Source organism: Carlito syrichta, unplaced genomic scaffold (genome assembly GCF_000164805.1).
Source record: "Carlito syrichta isolate Samal-C Ts95f unplaced genomic scaffold, Tarsius_syrichta-2.0.1 Scaffold306631, whole genome shotgun sequence".
Classification (NCBI taxonomy): domain Eukaryota; kingdom Metazoa; phylum Chordata; class Mammalia; order Primates; family Tarsiidae; genus Carlito; species Carlito syrichta.
Window position 1 is genome coordinate 108,901 of NW_007250727.1, and position 25,118 is coordinate 134,018.

Consider the following 25,118-nt stretch of genomic DNA (forward strand, 5'->3'; position numbering starts at 1 on the left):
AGGTGGGGTACAAGTGAGGGTTAATTACACATGTCAGCTGTGTACAGGTGAAGTCTGGGCTTCTGGCTGCCCTCACTCCCCCGGGGGTGCTCAGGGGTCACGTGTCCCCATCCTCCCTCCTTCCTCCCCCCTCCCAGCAGTGTCCCATGACTGCCAGTCCCTCCCTTGTCCTGGTGTTACTAGTGATCAGGGCCACTTGCGAGTGGGGATACATGGCATTCTGTTCTGTTTCTGTGATAAACCACTAGGTGTGATGGTCTCCAGCTGCATCCATGTTGCTGCAAAGTCCACAATTTTGTCTTTTATAGCTGCATAATACTCCATCCTGTATATGGACCACATTTTCTTTTTTTAATTTCATTTAATTTTATTGTAAAGATGCGGGGTACAAGTCAGGATTCGGTACATAAGTCGTCTACGTGCAGGTGAAGTTTGGGCTTTCCACCGCTCCTCACTTCCCCTGGTTTAGGACCAGGTGCCCTGTGTGTTGTTCCACACTCCCTTTCCCCGGTCAGTGCCCCAAGACTGCCAATCCCTCCCTCGTGCTAATGTGACTAGTGTTCAGAACCCACTTATGAGTAAAGACATGCGGTATTTGGTTCTTTGTTTCTGTGATCGGTCACTAAGAAGGATGGTCTCCAGCTCCATCCAATTTGCTGCCAAGTCCAGGATTCGGTCCTTCTTTATGGCTGCGTAATCTTCTATCATGTATGTGGCCCACGTTTTCTTTATCCAGTCCACTTTCGATGGGCAACAGGGCTGGTTCTCTTTCAGTTATAGTAAATGAGTTCTCCTGGGAACTCCCCCCTGCCCCTCAGCTTCTGCCCCCCAACTGCCCCATCAGGCTTCTCCTGTACACTGTAAATTGCTCTGACCCCTGTCCATTCTGTGTTTGTAACACAATTGCAATGTACAGTCATGGTGGGGAGAGTTGGAGCATGCCGAGGAATTTAAGTGCCCTTGTGCCCCGCGTAATTGATGTCTCGGTCAACAAGGGCTACTTGCCTATATGAGGCTGGTGCTATAAGGTTATAACACTGTGTTTTTGCTGTATTTCTTTTTCCTTTTCCCTGTTTATTTCAACAGCTTTAGGGAGTCCATATGGTTTTTGGTTACACAGTGCATTGTATCGTGGTGAAGAAGTCTGGTCTTTACATGCGCCCACCACCCCTCCTGTGCTCATTGTACCAGGGAGGTGATTTTTCTTTTTGAGTTAGGGTCCCACTCCACCACCCAAGCTGGAGGACAGTGGTACATTCAAGGCCACCGCAGATTCAACCTGCTGGGCTCAGATGATTCTTCTGCCTCGGTCCTCTGAGTAGCTGGAACTACAGGCGTGTGCCATCACGCCCGACTAGTTTTTTATTTATTGTAGAGATGAGACCTCGTCATGTTGTCTGGACTGGTCTCAAACCCCTTGGCTCAGGCAGTCCTCTTGCCTCTGCTTCCCAAAGTGCTGGGATGACAGGCATGAACCACCCTGCCCGGGTTTTGCTTTTTTTTTTTTTTTTTTTTTTAAAGTCAGTGTCTCACTCCATCGCCCAGGCTGGAGGGCAGTGGCATGCTCCCAGCCACCGTAGCCTCCACCTGCTGGGCTCACAATCCTTCCGCCTCAGCCTTCCAAGAAGCTGGAACCACAGGTGCATGCCACCACAGCCGGCTAAGTTTTTTATTTAGTATAGAGATGAGGGCTCACCAAGTTGCCCCAGGCTGGTCTCGAACCCGGGGACTCAGGCTGTCCTCTCGCTTCTGCCTCCCAAAGTGCTGGGATGACAGGCATGAGCCACTGTGCCCAGTGACCAGAATGTTCTTTCCAGACACAGTGTGGCTCTCAGGTCAGATTCATGCTGCTCCTTGGAGCTAGGGACATTGATGCCAGCTGCAGCTTTTTTGAAATTTTATCGAGTTATTTTTGTCTTAAAATTATTTTAATGGAAAACTACAGATTGAACATACTGATGGCATCCAACAAGATGTTTTGATGTATGGATCCACTGTCAAATGGTTAAACCAGGATAATTAACACATTCATCACCACACCTACTTGTTTTTTGTGAGAAATATTGATGTATATATGAATGTATTTTTTATTTTTTTGAGTTAAAGTCTCACTCAGTTGCCCAGGCTGGAGTGCAGTGGCACACTCACAGCCACCCCAGCATCGCCCTGCTGGGCTCAGGCAATCCTTCTGTCTCCATCTTCCAAATAACTGGAACCACAGGCGTGCACCACCATGCTTGGCTAATTTTGGAAGTTTTTTTTGTAGAGACGGGGTCTCACCAAGTTGCCCATGCTGATCTCAAACCCGCAGGCTCAGGCAATCCTCTCGCCTCCATCTCCCAAATAGCTGGGATGACAGGCATGCGCCACCACGCCTGGCCTCAGACATTATTTTTTGTCCGTATGCCCCTTCCTATCCTCCCACTTCTGAGTCTCCAGTGTCCGCCACGCTACACTCTCCACACCATTGCAGACCCTTGGTTTAGCTCCTACAGACAAGTAAGAACAGATGGTCTTTGCTTTTCTGGTCCTCATTCAATTCCCTTGGGATGATGGTCTCCAGTTCCATCTGAGTTGCTGCCCGAGACATGATTCCATCCTTTTTGAGGGTTAACTTCCTGTGCTTTTTCTATGTGTAGGTTCCCAAATACTCACCATCGTGTTATAGTTGCCTATGGTATTCAGAACAGTCACATGCTGTGCAAGCCTGTAGCCTAGGAGCAATCAGCTGGACCACACACCCTGGGCATATAGCAGGCCAGACCAGCTAGGTTTGTGTGAATTCGCCCCATGACATTCACACGGTAATAGCATCTCCTAATGATGCATTTCTCAGAACATAGCTCCATCATTAAGGAAGCATGACTGGCCAGGCACCATGGCTCATGCCTGTCATTCCAGCTATTTGGGAGGTCGAGGCAAGAGGACTGCCTGAGCCCCCAGGGATTTGAGAGCAGCCTGGGTAATGTAGTGAGACCTCATCTCTACGATAAATACAAAAATTAGCCAGGCATGGTGGTGTGCACCTGTCATCCCAGCACTTTGGGAGGCTGAGGTGGGAGGATTGCCTGAGCCTGGGAGTTCAAGTCAGCCTGAGCAACATGGCAAGACCTTGTCTCTACAATAAATACAAAAATTAGCCGTGCATGGTGACGTGCACCTGTCATCCCAGCATTTTGAGAGGCCAAGGCAGGAGGATTGCGTGAGCCCAGGAGTTTGAGACCAGTCTGGGCAACATGGTGAGACCTCATCTCTACAATAAATCAAGAGATTAGCCTGATATGGTGGCACACCAATAGTTCCAGGTACACAGGAGGCTAAGGCGGAAGAATTGCTGAACCCAGCAGTCGGAGGCTGTGGTGGCTGTGAGTACGCCCCTGCCCCCTCCAGCCTGGGTGACAGAGGGAGACTCCAACTTAAAAAAAAAAAAAAAAGGGAAGCATGACCGTAAGTCCTCAAACTCCTCTCCTCAACCATGACCCTAATTAATCACTTGCACATCTTCTCATAGTTTTCCATGCAGTTATAGGCGTCTGTTGGTCTGTGAATGGTTTCTGATCTAAATGGTAACACTCTGTATACACAGACCTGACACGCGACTTTTGGTCTTTGACTCAACCATGAACCTCTTGGGAGACCTACCCCGTTCCTGATGGACTGTACCTTGTTTCATGTTTCAGCAGTGAGGTTGGGTCTATTTTATGTATTTTAGAGACGTTTCTTTTTTTCATGACTGTTCATATCTTTTGTCCATTTTTATATTGGATTTTTAGTTCTTTTCTATCAGTTGCTGCTTTTTTTTTCCTTTATGAGTCAGAGGCCCCTCTGTCACCCAGGCTGGAGTGCAGCAGCACGATCATGGCTCACCATGGCCTCGACCTCCTGGACTCAGACCATCTTCCCGCCTCAGCCTCCCATGTAGCTGGAACTGCAGGTAGCGCCACCACGCCTGATTAATTTCTTTATTTTTTATTTTTGTAGCAACCAGGTCTCCCTAGGTTGTCCAGGCTGGTCTCGGATTCCTGGGCTCAAACAATCCTCCCACCTTGGCTTCCCAAAGTACTGGGATGACAGGCGTGAGCCACTGTGGCCAGCCTCAATTGTTTTTTTAAGATTTATTGTAGATGTCAGGGGAATGTGTGCAGGTTTGCTATGTGAAAGTACTGCGTGAGGGTGAGGTTTGGGTCTCTGCTGAGCCCGTCACCCAGGTGGTAGACATGGTACCCGAGAGGTGATCTTTCACCCCTGCTCCCTTGATCCCCCCTTAGGAGTGCTCAGTGTCTGTTGTCCCCATCCTTGTGCCCGTGTGCACTTAGTGAGAACGTGTGGCATTCCGTTTTCTGTTTCTGTGTTAATTCTCTTGGAATGATTGTCCCCAGCCAGATCCATGTTGCCACAGAGTACAGGATTTTATCCTTTTTTATAGCTGCATAGTACTCCATGGTGTATGCGTACCACATTTTCTTTAGCCAGTCAGTTGTTGGTGGGCACCGGTGTTGGTTCTATGTTTTTGCTACTTGGGGTAGTTTAGGCATAACTCGTCCGTTCGACTCTGTTGAATGTCTCCCCCACTAGATTAAGCACCACATGGGCAGGTATTGTTAGTGTTGTTTGACCCCTGTTTCCTGGTGCCTGGCACAACATAGGTGTTCAGCTATTTGTTAATTTAAAATTAAATATAGCCAGGCGCGGTGGCTCAAGCCTGTCATCCCAGCACTCTGGGAGGCTGAGGCAGGAGGATTGCCTAAGCTCAGGGGTTCAAGACCAGCCTGGGAAAATTGGTGAGACCTCATCTTTACAATAAATCAAAAAAATAAGCTGTGCGTGGTCGCACATGCCTGTAGTTCCTGCTGCTTGGAAGGCTGAGTTTTGAGGATCACCTGAGCCCAGCAGGCTGAGGCTGCAGTGGCCATGAGCATGCCCCTGCACTCCAGCCTGGGCAAGAGTGAGACTCCAACTCAAAAAAAAAATTAAATGTAAGGCTTTTATAATTAAATATAAAAAAATTAAATATAAATATAAATATGAATGCAGTGGCTCACACCTGTCATCCCAGCACTTTGGAAGGCCAAGGTGAGAGGATCGTTTCTCTACAAAAAAATTTAAAGCTTAGCTAGGCATGGTGGCTCATGCCTTTCATTCCTGTACTTTGGGAGGTCGAGGTGGGAAGATTGCTTGAGCCCAGGAGTTTGAGACCAGCCTGGGCAACATAGCAAAACCTCATCTTGACAAAAATCAAAACTCTAGCCAGGCATGGTATAAAAAAAATTTTTATAGTTTGTAAAAGTCTCAGCTACTCGGAAGGTTGAAGTAGAAGGATTGCCTGGGCCTAGGAGGTTGAGGCTGCGGTGGCCATAAACATGCCACTGTACTCTAGCCTGGGCAACAGTGATTCTGACTCAAAAAAATTTTTTTTAATTAAATGCAAATAATTAGAAGTTTGAGAGTTAGAAGGGGAGAAGGATGAGAAGGAAAAATTAAAATACAGCTAAATGCCACCAGTGTCAATTCATCTCTTTTATATGTTGTGAAGATTTAGAGACGCACAGGTCACCCCTGGCCTCCAGTATCTCTGGGTGACTCTCATCACCAACCATCACATTAAACACCTCGATCTGGGGAGCTCTCAGCTGAAGGCTGAAGACATACAGATGGCGTGTGAAGCGTTAAAACACCCCAACTGTTCCCTGGAGTCTCTGAGGTAAGCGTTGGGCCTAGGGTTTTGTCCCTTGACTCTTCACGTGTTTCTACAGTAAGTCCCCTACCTACAAACCTTCAAGTTACGAACTCTAATGATGCACACCTGCATTTTTATGTATTATTTTTCCCCACCAGGTGTCAGTATAGCCCATTAAATCCATATAGTCCTGTGTAGCTGACTGAGTTGTGAGTTGGGAACCTAGGCTAACTTTGTCAGACTTAAATTGAACTTACAAACACACTCAGAGTGGAATGTGTTCATGTGTTGGGGACTGCCTGTACTTTTTGCCTTGAAATGATTACTCACAGAAAGAAACAAAAAGTTTTGAAGAGTTGGGAAGATGAAAAAGTTCTGGTGATGGACAGTGGTGATGGTAGCACAGGGAGCTTAGTTCCGATGGACTGTATCCTTAAAAATACCTTGAAATATGAGAAGGGGTGTGATGGCTCATGTCTGTCAGCCCCACGCTTTGGAAGACCAAGGTGGGAGGATCACTTGAGCCCAGGGGTTCAAGACCAGCCTGGGCAACATGGCAAGACATCGTTACAAAAATTGTAACAACAACCAAGCATGATGGCACAAACCTGTCGTCCCAGCTCCTCAGGAGGCTGAGGCAGGAGGATGGCCTGAGTCCAGGAGGTCAAGACTGTGGTGAACCATGACCATGCCACTGCACTCCAGCCTGGGCAATGTAGTGAGACCTTGTCTCTGCAAAAACAAATTTTTTTTAAATGAGCCAGACGTAGTCCCAGCTACTTGGAAGGCTGAGGCAGGAGGATAGCCCAAGCCCAGGAGGTTCATGTTGCTGTAGAGGACATTATTTTATTCTTTTCATGGCTGTGTAGTATTCCATGGTATGTCTATACCTCATTTTCTCTACCCAATCAACCATTGGTGGGCACACAGGTTGGTTCCGTGATTTTGCTGTTGCAAACAGCGCTGCAATTTCATGGGTATGCTAATGTTCTGTCCTCACCACCACCACTGGGGTTGGTAGCGTGGCTATCCCCAGTTGTCCTGATTGGGTCACAAAGAAGCCAGGCTCCTTGCTCAGTAGCAGACTAGTTGACACATCAGAGTAGGCAGGAAGATAGACGACAAACGAGTACAAATAACACAGGAAATGTCAGCCGATGATCATTGCTAGGAATTTAATGACATGGAATAGAGCTGGGGGACAGAGGAGAGTGAGGCGGATGGGCACGGTTTAAGGTCATGAGTTCTGCTAACCTTGAAAAGGGTGGCATTCAAGAGACATGAATGGGCTGGGTGCAGTGGCTCGTGCCTGTCATCCCAGCCCTTTTGGAGGTCCTGGTGGGAGGATCGCTTGAGCCCAGGCATTCAAGACCAGCCTAACAAAAGAGTGAGACATCATCTCTACAAAAAATTTTTTAAAATTAGCCACATGTAGTGGTGCGTGCCTGAAGTCCCAGGTACTCGGGAGGCTGAGACAGGAGGATTGGGAGTTTAAGGCTACAGTGAGCCGTGATCATGCCACTGCACTTCAGCCTGGGCTACAGAGTGAGACCCTATCTCAATAAAAAAAAAAGTGGCCAGGCACAGTGGCTCATACCTGTCCTCCCAGCACTTAGGGAGGCTGAGGTGAGAGGATTGTTGAGCCCAGGAGTTTGAGACCAGTCTGGGCAACATTGCGAGACCTGGTCTCTGCAAAAAATGAAATAAAAACATGAGCCAGGTGTGCTGGCATGCACCTGTCATCCCAGCTACCCAGGAGGCTGAGGCAGGATGAATCACCTGAGCCCAGGAGGTCGAAGCTGTGGTGAGCTGTGATCGTGCCATTGCACTCCAGGGTAGGCGACAGAGTGAGACCCCAACTCAAAAAGAAAAAGACCTGAATGCCGATCTGACCCTCCTGAAGACCTCGGTAGGGGAGAGAGGCAAATGCAAGGAACAGTGACTGCTCAAAGCCTGAGGCAGGAGGACAGCGTCTGAGGATCAGGAAAATGGCCAGAGTTGCCAGTGCGAGGGGAAAAGCTCCCTTAGGCGAGAGCCGGGAGCATGTTTCATGTTTCCTGTTTCTGCAGGCTGGATCACTGTGGACTGACCCATGCCTGTTGCCGGATGCTCTCCCAAAGCCTCACGACGTCCACCAGCCTCAGATCTCTTAGCCTGGCCAGGAACAAGGTGACAGACGAGGGGGTGAAGCCTCTCTGCGAGGCCTTGGGGGCCTCCCGGTGCATCCTGCAGAAGCTGATGTGAGTCCCACTTCCTTTCACCGGAATTTTCTGATCTTAAAGGCCAGCCTCCATGTCATGGGGAAGGGGACTTTACAGAGGCACAGCCGGGGGTGGGGGTGGGGGTGGGCCAGGGAGTCAGAGCCTCATGGGAGCACCCTGATGTGGGGTGAATGAAAGACCCTATCCAGAGCATCTGTCAGAGCCAGGTGTGGTGGTGGCTCACACCTGTCATTCTGGCACTGTGGGAGGCTGAGGCGAGAGGATTGCCTGAGCCCAGGAGTTCAAGGGTAGCCTGGGTAACTTAGCCAAACCTCGTATATACAATAAATCAAAAAAATTACCCTGGCATAGTGGTACATACCTGTGGTTTCAGCCACTTGGAAGGCTGAGGCGGAAGGATCGCCTGAGCCCTGCCGGTCGAGGTTGCGGTGGCCGTGAGCATGTCCCTGCACTCCAACCTGGAGGGAAAAAAATGCATAAAAACTGAAAGTATTTCCTCCATTGCAATAGCCACATGCCAAGTGCTCAATAGCTGTGTGGCCAGTGGTGATCATATTGAATAGCATAGATCTAGAACATCCCATCAGCATGGAAAGCTGTTGGACAGCACTCTGTCAACCTCAGGACTGTGTACATTTTGGAGCCAAATGGCTGAAGCCAGACATTCACGTGTGGGGTCTGATAAACACAACACGATAGTCCTGCAGGGAGGAGGAGGTCCCTCTAAGCTCTCGTCACCACGGATCCTGTGTCCCTCATGTGGTGAGCCACGTATGTGTCTGAAATAACCTCAAGGTTGCAGCACAGACAGTCAGGAGTACCCACAGTCAGCTTTGCAAATTAAGCTGAACCTGTCGATGGATCATTAATGAAAATATCCTCATGTTATTTTCCCATCTTCCTCTCTTCCTCTGTGCTCAGTTGTTTGGATCCAGTATGTATCTTTGTTTAAATTTCTCTTCCTTCGTTTTTTTTTTTTGAGTCAGAGTCTCACTCTGTCACCCAGGCTAGAGTGCAGGGGCATGATCACAGCTCACCACAGCCTCAACCTCCTGGGCTCAGGCAATCCTTCCCTCTCAGCCTCCTGAGTAGCTGAGACTACAGGCATATACCCCCCATGCCTGGCTAATTTTTTGTTTTTTTGTAGAGATGAGGTCTCACTATGTTACCCAGGCTGGTCTCGAACTCCTGGACTCAAGCAATACTCCTGCTTTGGCCTCCCAAAGTGATGGGATGACAGGTGTGAACCACTGTGCCCAGCCTGTTTTTGGTTTTTAAAGACAGGGTCTTGCTCTGTTGCCCAGGCTGAAGTGCAATGGCCTGATCACAGCTCACTGCAGCCTCAACATCCTAGGCTCAGCCTCTCCAGTAGCTGGGATGACAAGCACACACCACCACACCTGGCTAATTTTTTGATTTTTTTGTTTTTTGTAGAAATTAGGTTGCGCTGTATTACCCAGACTGGTTTCAAACTCCTAGGCTCAAGCAATTCTCTCACCTCAGCTTCCCAAAGTGCTGGGATAATAGGCATGGGCCACTGCGCCCCGCCTCCTCCTTTCTTTTTTTGGGGGGGTGGTGTTGGAGTCTCACTCTGTCTCCCAGGCTAGAGGACAATGGCACACTCACGGTCACCCCAGGGTAGACCTGCTGGGTTCAGGCAATCTTTCATCTCAGCTTCCAAGTAACTGGAACTACAGTCACGCACTGCCTTGCCCGGCTAATTTTTTATTTATTGTGCAGATGAGGTCTCACCAAGTTGCCCAGGCTGGTCTCAAACCCGCAGGCTCTGGCAATCTACTTGTCTTGGCCTCCCAAAGTAACTTATTTTCAAGTACTAGAACTTTGTGTTATGTGGCTAAAATAAGGAGGCAATCCAAGTATGATCCCACAGATCACATGGCTTACTGCTGTACACAGAGAAATTTCTTTCCCTTTTCTCCCAATGCTGGAAGAAGGGAGGAGTAACAGGAAAGCCTCATGGGAGAACCCTCGAGAGAACAGATACATCACCACAGAGTGAGCAAGTTCCAGAATTGTTGAAGTCTAGTTGCTCAGTTAGGACAGAAGCAGGCCTCTGGGGAAAGGAAAGTCTAGTTATATTTTGAGGCGTACAAGGAGGACCCAGAAAGATCTGGAATTATCTTCTGGAAGGCGGGCCTCTTGTAGTCCCGGCTTCCCTGCTAGGTGAGTGTTCTAGGAACCCATCGGCATCTGTGGACCAGCTGACATTGTTGCGAGAGGCTGAGTTTGACTTCAGTGATTTTTTTTTTTTTTTTGTAGGGAGATTTTTTCCAACACATTTGCCAATTTCATGATGGGTGACTTATGAGTGTACCTGCCCACACTGCGCTGAGTGTTCGGCAGCTTTTGACCAAAAACGACATGACCCCCATGCCCTACCCTCCCACTTCACTGGATTGTGCTCTGAGTGACTTTTTTGTTTCCCCGGATGAAAAAAGTCCTCAAAGAGAAATGTTTTGCCGATGTGGAAGAGATGAAACAAAAATAAAACGGTAGATGCACTCAAAGGCCTCAATACGGATGAGTTCAAAAACTGTTTTGAGCAGCGGGAAAAGCATCTTGATAGACGTCTTGCATCAAACAGAGCACTTTGAAGGTGGCCAAAGTTTAAACATGTAAGAGTAAATACACAACTTTTTATAAATTCTGAGTCTTTTGGGGTCCCCCTCGCCTAAGTAGAGGTTCTTGGGAGAAACTAACTTGCCAACACAGCAGAGACCCACGATGACCCATAAGGTCCCTCGGTGCTGGAGAGAGATGCTGGTGTCCACTGGGAGGCATCAGCACTCACAGGGCAGCAGGGGTGGCCCCGTCACAGCCTGGGTTCTTGGAGAAACGACAGACAGTAGTGTTGCCTGCTTAAGTTCTCAGTGTGTCTATCAAACTCCTAGTTTGTTTGTATTTTGAAGTCCAGTAATTGAGGTCAGTGACTCACACGTGGGGTCTGATGAGTCTTGATGTCACCTTCTCTCACGGGGAGAAGGGTTCATTCCAAGTCGTTGTCACAGCAAAACATACATCAGGTAGCAAACCATATAAGTGTTTGGAATCATGTCCACGCTACACGAAAAACTACTTAAGCTTTGAAAAAACAGATGGAGTGTCTAGTTGATGTCTGAGGGTCAGGATGTGTTAAATGTCACACTTTTTTTTGAGTCAGGTTCCCACTCTGTCACCCAGGCTGGAGTGCGGTGGCACAATCACCGCTCACCACATCCTCGAACTCCTGGACTCAAGTGATCCTCCCGCCTCAGCCTCCCAAGTAGCTGGGTCTACAGACGTGAGCCACTGTGCCTGGCTAATTTTTTTTTTTACTTTTTTTTGTAGAGACAGGGTCTCACTCTATTGCCCTGGCTGGTCTCAAACTCCTGAGCTCAAGTGATTCTCCTGCCTCGGCCTCCCAAAGTGCTGGGATTACAGGCATGAGCCACAGTACCCAGCTGAATGTCATGCTTTTCAATAGGAAAATGGTTTACTTTGGCAAAGCCTGATATCATAAGCCGTGGAAGGTCAGGTCCTGACAACAGCCAAGCAGAGAGCACATTCGTCCATTTCCCTCTGCACTTGGCAGTTCTAATTGCCCACAATATTTGGTCTTATCCTGAGTCTCTGGAGTTGAGTTTGCAAGTTAAAGGCAGACACAATGGGACCTCACCATGTATTTGCACGGATCTATCAACTATCGTTTTTCTCTTCCTTACAAAAGAGGGAGAGGTGAAACTTTAAGAATACACCTCACTGGGTACAGTGACTCGTGTCTGTAAATCTCAATGCTTTCAGAGGCTGAGGTGGGAGGATCATTTCAGCCCAGGAGTCAAGACCAGCCTGGTAACATAGTAAGATTCTGTCTCTACAAAAAAATCAAGCCAGGCTCGGTGGCTCAGCCTGTGATCCCGTGCCTTTGGGAAGCTGAGGTGAGTGGATTGCCTGAGCCCGCGGGTTCAAGACCTGCCTGAGCAGCGAGACCTCATCTCTACAATAAATCAAAAAATCAGCCGGTCATGGTAGCGCGCACCTGTAATTCCAGTTACTTGGAAGGCTGAGGCGGAAGGATCACCAGAGCCCAGCAGGTCGAGGCTGCAGTGGCCGGGAGCAGCCACTGCACTCCAGTCTGGGAGACAGAGTGAGACTCCAACTAAAAAAAAAATCAGTAAATTAGTCAGGCATGGTATCTCAAGCTTGTAGTCACAGCTCCTCGGAAGGCTGACGGTCACTTGACCCCAGAGGTTGAGGTCAAGGTGAGTTGTGATCATGCCACTGCGTTCTGGTCTGGACAACATAGACAGACTCTATCTCTGAAGACTGACAGAGATAGATTAGATAGATAGATGATAGATAATTGATCAATTGATATATTGATATGTAGATAAATGATAGGTGGATAGATGATAGATTAGGTAGATTAGGTGGGTAGGTGGGTGGGTGAGTATATAGATGGTAGACTGAGAAGATAGATGAGATGGATAGATGAATGGGTGGTAGATGATATAGATAGATAACAGAGATGGATGAATGGAATAGGCAGGTGGATAGATTGGATGGGTGGATGGATAAACAGGTAGATAGGATGGATGAATAGACTGAATGGATAGATGGATGAATGGATTGGATGGGTGGACTGGATGGATGGACTAGATGAATGGATGAGGGGATAGATTGGATGGATTGGGTGGATGGAGATGGAGACCTTATCCTTTCTTCTCTGGACTCTCTCCTTGCAGGCTGGACAGCTGCGGCCTTGCCGCTGAGGGCTACCAGGTCCTGGCCTCGGCCCTTGTCAGCAACCGGAGCTTGACGCATCTGTGCCTGTCAGGAAACAGCCTGGGGGATGAAGATGTGAGCCTGCTGTGTCGGTCCCTGAGACATCCCGACTGCAGGCTGCAGAGACTGATGTGAGTCTGGCTTGCCTCCCTGTGGGGCTTCATCACTTCCTAGCATGGCGCGGTGTCACCCAGCACAAAGTAGTGTCGGGCGTGGAGTGTTCACAGTGAAGGACCCATGTGTGCTGGATCCTGTCCCCGCCGGCCATCTCCTAGGTTTCATCTTCCTTGGAAAATCCTGCCTCTGCCCTTGTGTCTCCTCACGGTGGGAAGTCACCACTTATTCAAAGACTGTCGGTTCTTGTGACTCAAGGTCACTGTGTCCTATGAAGTCACCCTCGAACACTGAATCAGCCAGCACTGAGTCACTACCTCTGGGGAAAACACAGGGAACCTCTGGTTACCTCTTCATCAACTGATCAATATGTAGCGTTGTTCTGTATGTTTCTGTCCCATGATACCTTATTGGATACATGTTGTTGCCAGGTGAAATGCCTCACACCTGTCACCTCAGCACTTTGGGAGACCAAGGCAGGAGGAATGCTTGAACCCAGGGGTTTGAGACCAGCCTGGGCAACATGGGAAGACCTCGTCTCTACAAAAACATCAAAAAATTAGCTGGGCATGGTCACACACCCCTGTAGTCCCAGCTGTTCAGGAGGCTGAGGTGGGGGGATCACTTAAGGAGAGGAGTTTGAGACTGACCTGGGCAATATAGCAAGACCCTGTCTCTAAAATAAATAAACATGTAAATAAGCCAGGCATGGTGGTATACACCTGTAGTCCCAGCAACTCAGAGCCTAAGGTGGGAGAATTGCCTGAGCCCAGGAGGTCGAGGCTGAGGTGAGCCATGATCATGCCACCGCACTCCAGCCTGGGCAACAGAGTGAGACTCTGATTCAAAAAAAAAATACCTTAGGTCAGGCTCGGTGGCTCAGCCTGTCATCCCAGCACTTTGGGAGGCTGAGGCAAGTGGATTGCCTGAGCCGACAGGTTCAAGACCAGCCCAGGCAACTTGGCGAGACCTCCTCTCTACAATAATTTTTTTTTTTTAATTAGCTGGGCATGGTAATGCATGCCTGTAGTTTGGGCTACTTGGAAGGCTGAGGCAGAAGAATTGCCAGAGCTCAGCAGATCAACACTGGGGTGGCCGTGAGCATGCCACTGCCCTCCATTCTGACCCCCCCACCCCCCAAAAAAACCTCAATGTATTAGTCTGCCTCATGGAAAGTCTGAAGGTTCTCCAGTGAATGAGTAATGGGGAGCTATTGAGTGTGGTAGGTAAGTAATGCCCCCACTCCAAAAAGATATCTGCATCCTAATGCCCAGAACCTGTGACTCTGTGACCTTCCATGGCAAAAGAGACTGCTAAGTTATGAATCCTTTAAAAAACAATTCTGAGCTGGGATCTCCCTCTGTCGCCCAGGCTAGAGTGCAGTGGCACGATCACAGCTCACCCCAACCTCAACCTCATGGAATCAGGTGATCTTCCTGCCTCAGCCTCCCAAGTAACTGGGACAACAGGTGTGTGCCACCACGCCTGACTAATTTTTCTTTTTTATTTTTTGTGGAGATGAAGTCTCAATACATTACACAGGCCAGTTTCAAACTCCAGGGCTCAAGTGATCCTCCCACCTCGGCCTCCCAAGTAGCTGGGACTGCAGGCACACACACCACCATGCCTGGCTAATTTTTTTTATTTTTTATTTTTTATGGAGATGTAATCTCGCCATATTGCCCAAATTGGTTTCAAACTCCAGGGCTCAAACAATCCTCCTGCCTTGGTTTCCCAAATAGCTGGGACTACTGGCATGCACCACCATGCCTGGCTAATATTTTGTGTGTGTGTGGAGATGTGGTCTTGCTACGTTGCCCAGGCTGACTTCAGACTCCACGGCTCAAGCGATCCTCCCACCTCAGCTTCCCAAGCAGCTGGGACTATAGGCACATGCCACCACACCCAGCTAATTTTTCTTATTTTTTATTTTGTATAGACGAGTTCTCATTATGTTGCCCAGGCTGGTCTCAAACCCCTAGACTCAGGTGATCCTCCCACCTCTGCCTCCCAAAGTGCTGGGGTGACAGGCATGAGTCACTGCAAAGTTATGGATCTTGAGATGGGGAGATTATCCCGGGCAGATTATCTGGGGATCCCCAGTGCAATGAGGAGGGTCCTTAATAGGGAAAGCAGGAGGCGGGGGGTCAGAGGAGGAGGTGTGATGGAGGTGAGGGTGAGGCCATGGCTGGCTGAGGGCCAGGTGCTGAGGGCCAAGGGCAACCCCAAGGGTTGGAAAAGGCAAGGAAAGATTCCCCCAGAGGTTGCAGGAGGAGCACGCCCAGTTGACCCCTCGGTTTTAGCCCACTGAGTCCTGAGGTGGACTTCCGACCTCCAGACCTAGAGGATGACAAGTTTGTGTTTAGTTTTTTGAGTTGAGGTCTCCCTCTGTCACCCAGGCTGGAGTGCAGTGGCACGATCATGGCTCACCACAGCTTGACCTCCTAGGCTCAGGCGATCCTCCCTCCTCTGCCTCCCAAGCAGCTGAGACTTCAGGCACACACATTCACATCTGGCTAATTTTTTTTATTTCTTATGTTTGTTTCTTTTTTTACTTTTTTTGCTTTTATTTTTTAGTTGTAATCGACCAGGCTGGAGTGCAGCGGCTTGCTCACAACCACTGCAGCCTCAACCTGCTGAGCTCTGGCGATCCTTCCACCTCAGCCTTCTAAGTAGCTGGAACTACAGGCCTGCACCACCATGCCCAGCTAACTTTCAGATTTATTGTGGAGACAAGGTCTCACCAAGTTGCCCAGGCTGGTCTCAAACCCCTGGGCTCAGGCAATCCTCTCACCTCGGCCTCCCAAAGTGCTAGTATTATAGGTGGAGGCACCACACCCAGCCTAATTTTTATTTTTTTGGAGATGAGGTCTCTCTATGCTGCCCAGGCTGGTCTCAAACTCCTGGGTTCATGTAGTCCTCCTGCCTCGGCCTCCCAGAGTGCTGGGATGACAGGCGTGAGTCACTGCACCTGGCCCAGGTTTGTGTTTTAAGCAACTAAGTTTGTGATTGTGTTACAGCAGCCACAGGAAACCAGTCCACTGAGTGTGAAGGAGGATTAAAAAGAGAAAGCCAGAAGCTCTTGGAGAGTCACCAGCCTGTGCGTTGTGCCTATCACAGGACAGGTGCTTTGGGGCCATCTTGCCACTTAAGGCTAATCGCCACCTTCCATGCAAGTAGGACCTGATGCCCTCCTACACAGAAACAGACTGGGGCCAAGAGAGGTCTGGATAACTCCACGGTCACAGAGCAAGCCTGACGCTCTCCCCTCCCCCATGTGTGTCCCACAGACTAAGTCGGTGCGGCCTGGACGTGGGTGGCTGTGGCTTCCTCGCACTTGCGCTCGCAGGCAACGCACGGCTGACGCACCTTGGCCTTAGCGAGAACCCTTTGGAAGATAGCGGGGTGAAGCTTCTGTGCGAGGCTACAAGGGAGCCCTTCTGTTGCCTCCAGGACCTGGAGTGAGTCTCTCTTTTGGAGGGTGGGGTCAACTCTGCCACACGGGGACCTGGGGCTTCTTGAAGCCCCAGTGGCGTGAGCAGGGAGACTGGACCCCAAACCCAGCTCTGGGATCTACGAATGCTTGCTCTTCCAGCGGGCACTGCAGCTGGGTGGGTGTGTCAACAGCACAATGAGTGTGGGGCAGGCGGAGAGGTGATTCCAAACAAGAGCCCTGTGGCAGGTACTGTGTGTTCTTTTTTTTTTGTAGAGATGGCGTCTTGCTATGTTGTCCAGGCTGGTCTCCAACTCCTGGGCTCAAGTGGTCCTCCCCTCGGCCTCCCAAAGTGTTGGGGTGGCAGGCGTGAGCCAGGAACTATGCCCAGCCAGGAACTATGAGTTCCAAGTCGCCCTAGGTCCCTAAATCCTGTTCATTTTCTAAAGGAGGTCATTTGACCCAAATTCATCTGTATGTGAGGGGTGGGGGGGAGTGCTTGTCTATCTTTTCATCGTTTTCCCTCTAAAGCTCAATTTTCTGCCTCCCTTGTTGGAATGTTTCTATTAAGTAGAAGTTTTCCTTCATTAAACAGACTGTAGAAAAATTACAAAATGGAACAAAACAAGAAAGAATGTAACTGGGCCTGGTGGCTCACACCTGTTATCCCAGCACTTTGGGAGCCCTAGGCGGAGGATCGCTTGAGCCCAGGGGTTTGAGACCAGCTTGGGCAACATAGACTCAACTCTAATGAATCAAAAAATTAGCCGGCAGTGGTGGGACTCACTTGTAGTCCCGTCGGGAGGCTGAGGCGGAAGGATTGCCTGAGCCCAGGAGGCTGAGGCTGCAGGGAGCCGTGACCATGCCCCTGCACTCCAACCTGGGTGGCAAACTGACTCCAAAAAAATGAATAAAAGATCTCAATTAGCAAAAATAAATCTTCAGTCTTACAGCCATGTGGACATCGCTGTTGGAATGTTTCCATTTAATAGAAGTATTCCATCATTAAACAAATTGTAGAAAAATTACAACACGAAACAAAACAAAAAAGAATGTGGCCGGGTGCGGTGATTCACTCCTGTCATCCCAGCACTTTGGGAGGCCAGGACAGGAGAGTTGCCCCTGGAATTCTCTCTACCTAGATTCATCTGTGCATTTGACGTTTTACAGAGGAGGGGCCCTGGCAGTGGGCACGAAGTGCGTTCCCACCACGTGTCAGGTACAGGACTCTGGATGCCTGCAGGTCTGATCTTATGCAGTCCCCTCCCTGCCCCTCAGTCACCTCCAGGAGGGAACCGGAATGCCAAAGAGCCACAGAGCTTTGGTTCTGGCATTTTGTTCTGTCTTTAAGGACATGCAGATTGCAATGAATAAAGCATGGGATATAGTCCCACGTGATAGCATAGCGTTTTGTTAAGTTTTCCTAAAGCTGGACACTTAGGTTATCACCAGACTTTAGTTGTGGCCCTTATACATCTTTGTGTACTTGGTAGCATTTATTTTCTCTCTCTCTCTCTCTCTCTCTCTCTCGACTGGGTCTTACTCTGTCTCCCAGGCTGGAGTGCCATGGCATGACCCTAGCCTGGGCTCAGGTGACCCTCCCATCTCTGCAGGTTGGTGAGATGTCGTCTCACCACCGCTTGCTGCAAGAGTCTGTCCTGCGCCATCTCAGAGAGCCCACACCTGAAGAGCTTGGACCTCACAGCCAACAACCTGGGGGATGGCGGGGTCACAGCACTGTGCGAGGGACTGAAGCAAAGGACCAGTTCTCTGCGGAGGCTCGGGTGACTTCTTGGGATCGCCTCTTTGGGGGCTGGGCTCAGAGGAGGGAGGAGACCCAGGCGTGATGATGCTTGAACAGGGAAGGTGTTCCAGTCCTCACGACTCTAAGGGAGATGGAATGCAGCCGTGGCGGAATCACAGGCCTGGGTGCAGATTCCAGCTTAGCTTCTCAGTATGGGTTAAACAAAACAGCAAATGGCCGGATGTGGTGGCTCATGTCTGTCATCCCAGCACTTTGGGAGGCCAAGATGAGAGGATCACTTAAGCCCAGGGGTTTGAGACCAGCCTGGACAACAAGGCAAGACCTCATCTCTACATAAAAATCAAAAAATTAGCCAGGGTGCTGGCGCACACCTGTCAGCCCAGCAACTCAGGAGGCTGAGGTGGGAGGATCACTTAAGGCCAGGAGGTCGAGGATGCTGCAAGCTGTGATGGTGCCCACTGCACTCCAGCCTGGGCGACAGAAGGAGACCCTGACGCAAAAAAGAAAAAGTGAATTTCCCCACATAGGTGATCCACAACCACTTTTTACACATGCCTCAAATCATCACCAACTCGCCTTTCCTTGCCCCCAACCTCAGTCACTCTGCTGGACATCTTCTGTCTTTACACATGCTTAGATATTATTTTAGAAGCAGACCCACAGAGACAGTACACCTTCCTTCAACGCCATCTCTGCATCCAGCCACAGGTGGCTTAAACAGCTTAGGCTGCATCTCACAAATGATCTCTTGTCATGAGAATTCCAAATTGCACATTCTAGAATGATCAGGGCACTTAGAACCCACATGCCCACCACCTAGTTTAAACACTCATCAGTATTTCACAGCAAATTAAGGACTTATTTTTGAGTTGGGGTCCAGCCTCTGTTGCCCAGGCTGCACTGCAGTGGCACAGGCAACAATCATGGCTCACCACAGTCTCAACCTCCTGGGCTCAGGCGATCCTTGCACCTCAGCCTCCCGAGTAGTGGAGACTACAGGCATGTGCCATCACACCTGGCTTATGTATTTATTTATTTATTTTTATGGTAGAGATAAGGTCTCACCAAGTTGCCCAGGCTGGTCTCAAATTCCTGGACTCAAGAAATCCTCCTATCTCGGCCTCCCAAAGTGCGGGGATTTTAGGCAAATGTCACCACATCTGGCTATTTGTATTATTATCATCCTTTGTAGAGGTACAATCTCGCTGTGTTGTCCAGACTGATCTCATACTCCTGGGCTCAAACGATCCTCCTTCCTTGGCCTCCCAAAGTGCTGGGATGATAGGCTCATGCCACCATGCCCACCTAAGTTAGGGATTTTGACATTCTGACCCAAATACCTCAACACGCATCTCCAAAAATACAGAACACTCCTATACAATACCACTATTATTATTCCATGATGTGCCTTGGCTTCTCATTGCTCCTGGGATAAAATCCGAAGTCATTAGGATGGCTGAAAACGTCCAGCTCCAGCTCACGCCACTGTCTCTGGCGGTGATCTCACCACCCAGCCGTCTTCCTATTCCTCAGGTGTTCCTCACTCCCTTCCACAAGAGCCACGTATATGCCATGTCTTACATATCAATGTATTCATCAATACGTCCCTCTTCCCTTCGTGTCTTCTGAGTTTCCAGTGCAATGTCACCTTCTCAGCAAGTCTTTCTCCAGGCTCCTCGTTACGTTTTTTGTTGTTCCAGGTGCTGTCAGTCTTTTTCTTTCTTTCTGGTTTTTTTTTTTTAATTATTATTATTTTTGGAGTCAGGGTCTCACTGTTATCTAGGCTGGAGTGCAGCAGCATGATCACAGTTCACAGCGACCGCGACCTCCTGGGCTCTAGTGATCCTCTTGCCTCAGCCTTCCAAGTAGCTGAAACCACAGACACACCTTCACACCTGGCTGATTTACTTATGAGATTTTGTTTGTTTGTTTTTGTTTTTGAGATGAGGATCTCGCCATGTTGCCCAAGCTGGTCTAGAACTCCTGGGCTCAATCAGTCCTCCCACCTTGACCTCCCAAAATGCTGGGATGACAGGTGTGAGCCACCACACCCAGCCTGTCTTTATCTTTCATTCTTTCTACAAATATAAGTCATCCAGCAGCTCTCAAAGTGATAACCAAGGCAGTGGCCTCACCAGGGAACTCACTAGAAATGCAAGTATTTGGGTCTCTCCCCAGAACTGTTGAGCCAGGAACTCTGTGGGTGGAATCCACCACTGACTCTGAAAAGCAGAGGGTAAACGTATATGGTGGAGTGAAGGGTCCATCACTGATCTCTAGGGTTATCTCCTGGGTGTCCTGGCCCTGCAGGTTGGAGGCATGCAGCCTGACTTCCGACTCCTGTGAGGCGCTCACCCTGGCCCTGTCCCACAACCAGCACCTGACCAGTTTAAACCTGGCTCGGAATGACTTCGGTCCTGAAGGAATGGCCAAACTGTGTTTGGCCTTTGCACATCCTGCATCTAATCTGCGAATAATTGGGTAAGTCTCCGGCACTTATCTGTTGAGAAACACCCCTGCTTCTCCTACAGGCATATGAGTTGGTGAAGTGGTGTCTGAGAGCCATTAAGGTAGCTGCTTGGCGAGCAGATCTTCACATGACCAGGGAGCACACCAGCTGTGATCTGAGGGCTGTGGTAGATGCCGGAGACACAGGAAGGTGGAAGAAGAAGGCAGGGCTCCTGATATCACAAAGCTTGCTTGTGGGTGGATGAGGATGGTGGAGAGATAGTATTACAGGTGTTTATTCTCAGAAACTAGAATTGTGACTGGGTATGGTAGCTCACCCCTGTCATCCCGCACATTGGGAGGCTGAGGCAGGAGGATTGCTTTAACCCCAGAGTTCGAGGCCAGCGTGAGAAAATCACAAGACTTTGTCTCTACAAAAAATAAAAAAAATTAGCCAATCCTGGTGGTGCACACCTGTAGCCCCAGCTACTTGGGAGGATTGCCTCAGCCCAAGAGGTCAAGGTTGTGGGGAGACATGATTGGCCCCCAACTCAAAAACAAACAACAAAACTAGAATTGCTATGAGAGCCAGCAATTTTACTCTTACTTCTTGGTATATACCCCCAGATATTGAAAGCAAGACCTCAAAGAGACATCTGCATGACCATGTTCATAGTAGATTCACAGTTATAGCCAAGAGGTGGGAAACCCTGCTGTCCATGGCTGGATGAATAAACCAAATGTGATATATATTAGGGGGACCCAAAAAACCTTGGAATTTTCTTTTGGAGCGTGGTTCTCTTGGAGTAGAGGCTTCCCCCATTAGGTAAGTGTTCTAGGACCCCATCGACACCAGTGGGCCAGCTAGCATTGTTGTGAGAGGCTGTGTTCCACTTCATTGAATCTTGGAGATTGTTTCAATGCATTTGCCCATTTCATGGTGGGTGACTTACAAGCACACCTGCCCATACCACACTGAGTCCTTGGCAGCTTTTGACCAAAAAATGCCATGACCCATGCCCCACCCTCCCTATTCATCTGATCTCACCCTGAGTGACTTTATTTTTGTTTCCCTGGGGGGAAAAAAGTCTGCAAAGGGAAACATTTTGCCCACGTGAAAGAGGTGAAACAAACAGCAGAAGCACTAAAAGGCATCAAAATGGATGAGTTCAAAAACAGTTTTGAGCAGTGGGAAAAGCATCTCAATAGGTATATTGCATCAAACAGAGAGTACTTTGAAGGTGACTGACATTTAAACACATAAAAATAAATATCAATTTTTATAAGTTCCAGGGATTTGGGGGTCCCTCCTCATACACACAAAAAATTTTATTCAGCTTTAAAAAGAAAATTCTAAAAAAAAAAAAAAAATTCGGACACAGGCTACAATGTGTATGAATCTTGAGGACATTAAGAAAGAAAGTAGAATAAGCCAGTCATAAAAAGACAAATACTGTATAAGCCAGGTATGGTGACTCATGCCTGTAATCCCAGCACTTTGGGAAGCTGAGGCAGGAAGTCTCACCCAGGAGTTCAAGACCATTCAGGGCAGCATAGTGAGATCTCATCTCTATTTTAAAAAAATCAAAAAGTTAGCCTGGTGTGGTGGCACGCACCTGTAGTCCCAGCTACTTGAGAGGCTAAGGCAGGAAGATCACCTGGGCCCAGGAGGTTGAGGCTACAGTGAGCCATGTTTATGCCACTGCACCTCCAGGTTGGGCAACAGAGTGAAACCCTACCCCCCAAAAAACTAAAATGAAAGTTTCCAGGAACCTATAGTCAACAGTCAATGTGAAGTGAGGACTTCCTATACCTCCAAGCTTTATAACAGGACTTGGTACAAAGTAGACTTCCACAAAGGAATTCACGAATGCACTGAGTCATCACACCTGCCTCTTAGGGTTGTGGTGAGCCATGTAGGGATTTACCTACTTTCCACAGGGAATGTGCCTGTGCTCCCTAAGAGTACAAGAAGAGGTTTGCGACCATCATTGGGGCTTCCAGGGACTTTGCAACAGGGACAAGCGTCCTAAGCCAAGTCCCGAGTAATGAGTCTTCTTTCTTCCTCCCAGGCTGTCCAAGTGGCAGTATCCTGAAGAAACAGGGGAGCTTCTGAAAAATGTGCAGCTCCTGAAACCCCATATTGTGGTTGAGGATCGCTGGTATTCATTTGAGGAAGCTGACCGGTACTGGTGGAAAGACTGACGACGGGAGAGCCCCTGCCCACGCCCCTCTGACACAGGAACTGTAAGGCCTGCCCTCACAGAGCAAGCAGGGCCTGCAAGTTCCTTCTCAGAGATGGGAACAACTTCTGGTTCTCACAAAGCCCCTTGAGGGTAGACATGCTTCTGTGTTCCTTGTGTCTCGGTCACAGCATTTCAAGGCTTGTGACCAAGGCATGGGACCTCAGTATCTATGAAATGTCTGTCCTGCCTCAGAGGGGATCAAATAAAGTATTCACTGAGCATCTGGAAAACACATCCGATGGTCGTGTTGATGAGTAGGGGCTGTGATTTAAGAGTAGAGAGGTCCTCCAAAGGGGCCCCCACATCCTACTGGTGTCAAAGCACATACCTGAATATCACAGGATGGTGTGACCATCAGTCAGTGGTGGAACTATGAACAAAGCTGCATGCATTTCTTATTGGACTTTATGGGGGGGGACCCAAAAAAATCAGAATTATCTTATGGAGGGCAGGCCTTTTGTGGTACAGGCTTCTGCCACTAGGTAAGTGTTCAAGGAACCCATCAGTATCTGGACCAGCTAACGTTGTTGTGAGAGACTGCATTTGGCTTCAGGGAATTTTTTTGTGGCATACAGGTGACTGGTTCATCCACCCTGACAGTGCACCTGCCCACACCACACTGAGTGTTCAACAGTTTTTGACCAAAGACAGCATCCCTGGGTCCCACCCTCCCTGTTCACCTGATCTTGCCCCAAGTGACTTTTTTTTGTTTCCCCACGTGAAAAAAGTCCTCAAAGGGAGACGTTGTGTTGATGTGGAAGAGGTGAAACAAAATTGCAGAAACCCTAAAAGACATCCAAATCGACAAGTTCAAAACTGTCTTGAGCAGTAGAAAAATCGTCTTGGTAGGCATATTGCATCTCCAACGGAGACCGCTTTGAGGGTGACTAAAGTGTAAACATGTAAGAGTAGATACATAATTTTTAATAAATTCCAGGAATTTGGGGGGGGTCCCCCCTCGTAGGTCTACACTCTCTGCCGTGCAGACTTCTGATCTTTGTAGGTAGGGATTGGGCAAGTGTGGAGTTGGGACTGAGTCTTCGGGGAGCGTGTTGGCCTGTGGTTGCTCAGGTGGGGCTGGGTGGCACTCACAGGGGTTTGTGTTGGAGTGCATCTCTTCCTGGTTGGCTGAATCCTAGAAGCAAAGGGCAGTCATTGGTTGGGTTGCAAAAGCATGTTCACTGAGGCACACTGTCTTGGACCCACTGAATGAGCTTACATCCAATTGGGTGACTACTGGTCACCATGGTACAGAATAGTCTTGTTCCCAGAAGAGTGAGACATTCTTGTGTGCTCACCAATGTACTTGTTATAAGTGCTTATTTTTCTCTAATCCATGATGATGACATCTAACACACATAGCCCTTATTGTGCCAGGGTCTGTCCTAAGGACTATCTATAAAGTAGCTCATTTACTCAGGAGGTCAAGGTATGAGGATTACTCGAGCCCAGGAGTTCAAGACAGCTCTGGTGAACATAGCTTCACTTGGCCGCTTTGCAAAGAAAAAAAAAAATTAGCTGGGCGTGGTGGCGCACCCCTGTAGTCTCAGCTACATGGGAGGCTGAGGTGGAAGGATCACCTGAGCCCAAGGGGTTGAGGCTGCAGTGAGCCATGATTGAGCCACTGCACTCCAATCTGGGCAGCAGAGTGAGACCTTAGACTCAAAAAAAAAGGGAGGGGGGAAGAAGGTGAATTTTACATTATGTGGATTTTACTTCAATACTGAAAGCACTGCCTCTCTAACTCAGACCCATGTGTTTAATGTGCTGTCACAGCAGTCCCCAACCTTTGTGGCATCAGGGACCAGTTTTGTGGAAGACAATTTTTTTGGTGGGGAGGAAAGGGGGAAGAAGGGGATCATCAGGCATTTGATTCTCATAAGCAGCGCCCAACTGAGAGCCCTCACACGTGCAGTTTACCATAGGGTTTGCGCTGGCAAGAGAATCTAATGCCGCCATGGATCTGACAGTCGTCGGAGCTCAGGCAGTCATGCCTGATGGGAAGCGGTTGAAAATACAGATTTCCCCCGCCCGTCGGCCGCTCACCTGCCGCTGTGCGCCCTGTTGCTAACAGACCGCAGACCGGTGCCGGCCTGCACCCCGGGCATGGGGGCCCCTGCTGTGTCACGCGCTCCTGCTCTTCGCCCAGGTCTGCCTCTCCATTTGCTCGTCCTCGCTGCGGTTCTCAAGAGCCCCGGCGGAGGCGGCCGAGAGCTAGCGGGGAGTCCGCAGAAAGGCCGGGGGTGGGTGCGCCTAGCCAGGTCTCCGTTGGAGATGCAATATGCCTACCAAGACGATTTTTTCTACTGCTCAAGACAGTTTTGAATTTGTCGATTTGGATGTCTTTTAGGGTTTCTGCCCTTTTGTTTCACCTCTTCCACATCAACACCCCTGGTCCAGGGAAGCCGGGCGCGGGGGTGGGGGGGGGAGG

At 49.1% G+C, this 25,118-nt stretch overlaps 1 protein-coding gene across 1 annotated transcript in view; it reads left to right on the forward strand.

The window, feature by feature from the left end:
- The window catches only part of NLRP5 (NLR family pyrin domain containing 5), a 69,625-nt gene extending 46,979 nt beyond the window's left edge, over nucleotides 1–22,646 (forward strand). Inside the window, exons 8-14 of the mRNA XM_021715098.1 lie at nucleotides 5,534–5,701; nucleotides 7,747–7,917; nucleotides 12,642–12,812; nucleotides 16,086–16,256; nucleotides 17,842–18,012; nucleotides 20,304–20,474; nucleotides 22,514–22,646. Of these exons, the coding sequence (XP_021570773.1) occupies nucleotides 5,534–5,701; nucleotides 7,747–7,917; nucleotides 12,642–12,812; nucleotides 16,086–16,256; nucleotides 17,842–18,012; nucleotides 20,304–20,474; nucleotides 22,514–22,646 (1,156 nt within the window). The remainder of the gene's footprint in view (nucleotides 1–5,533; nucleotides 5,702–7,746; nucleotides 7,918–12,641; nucleotides 12,813–16,085; nucleotides 16,257–17,841; nucleotides 18,013–20,303; nucleotides 20,475–22,513) is intronic.
- The last annotated feature ends 2,472 nt before the right edge of the window (nucleotides 22,647–25,118 follow it).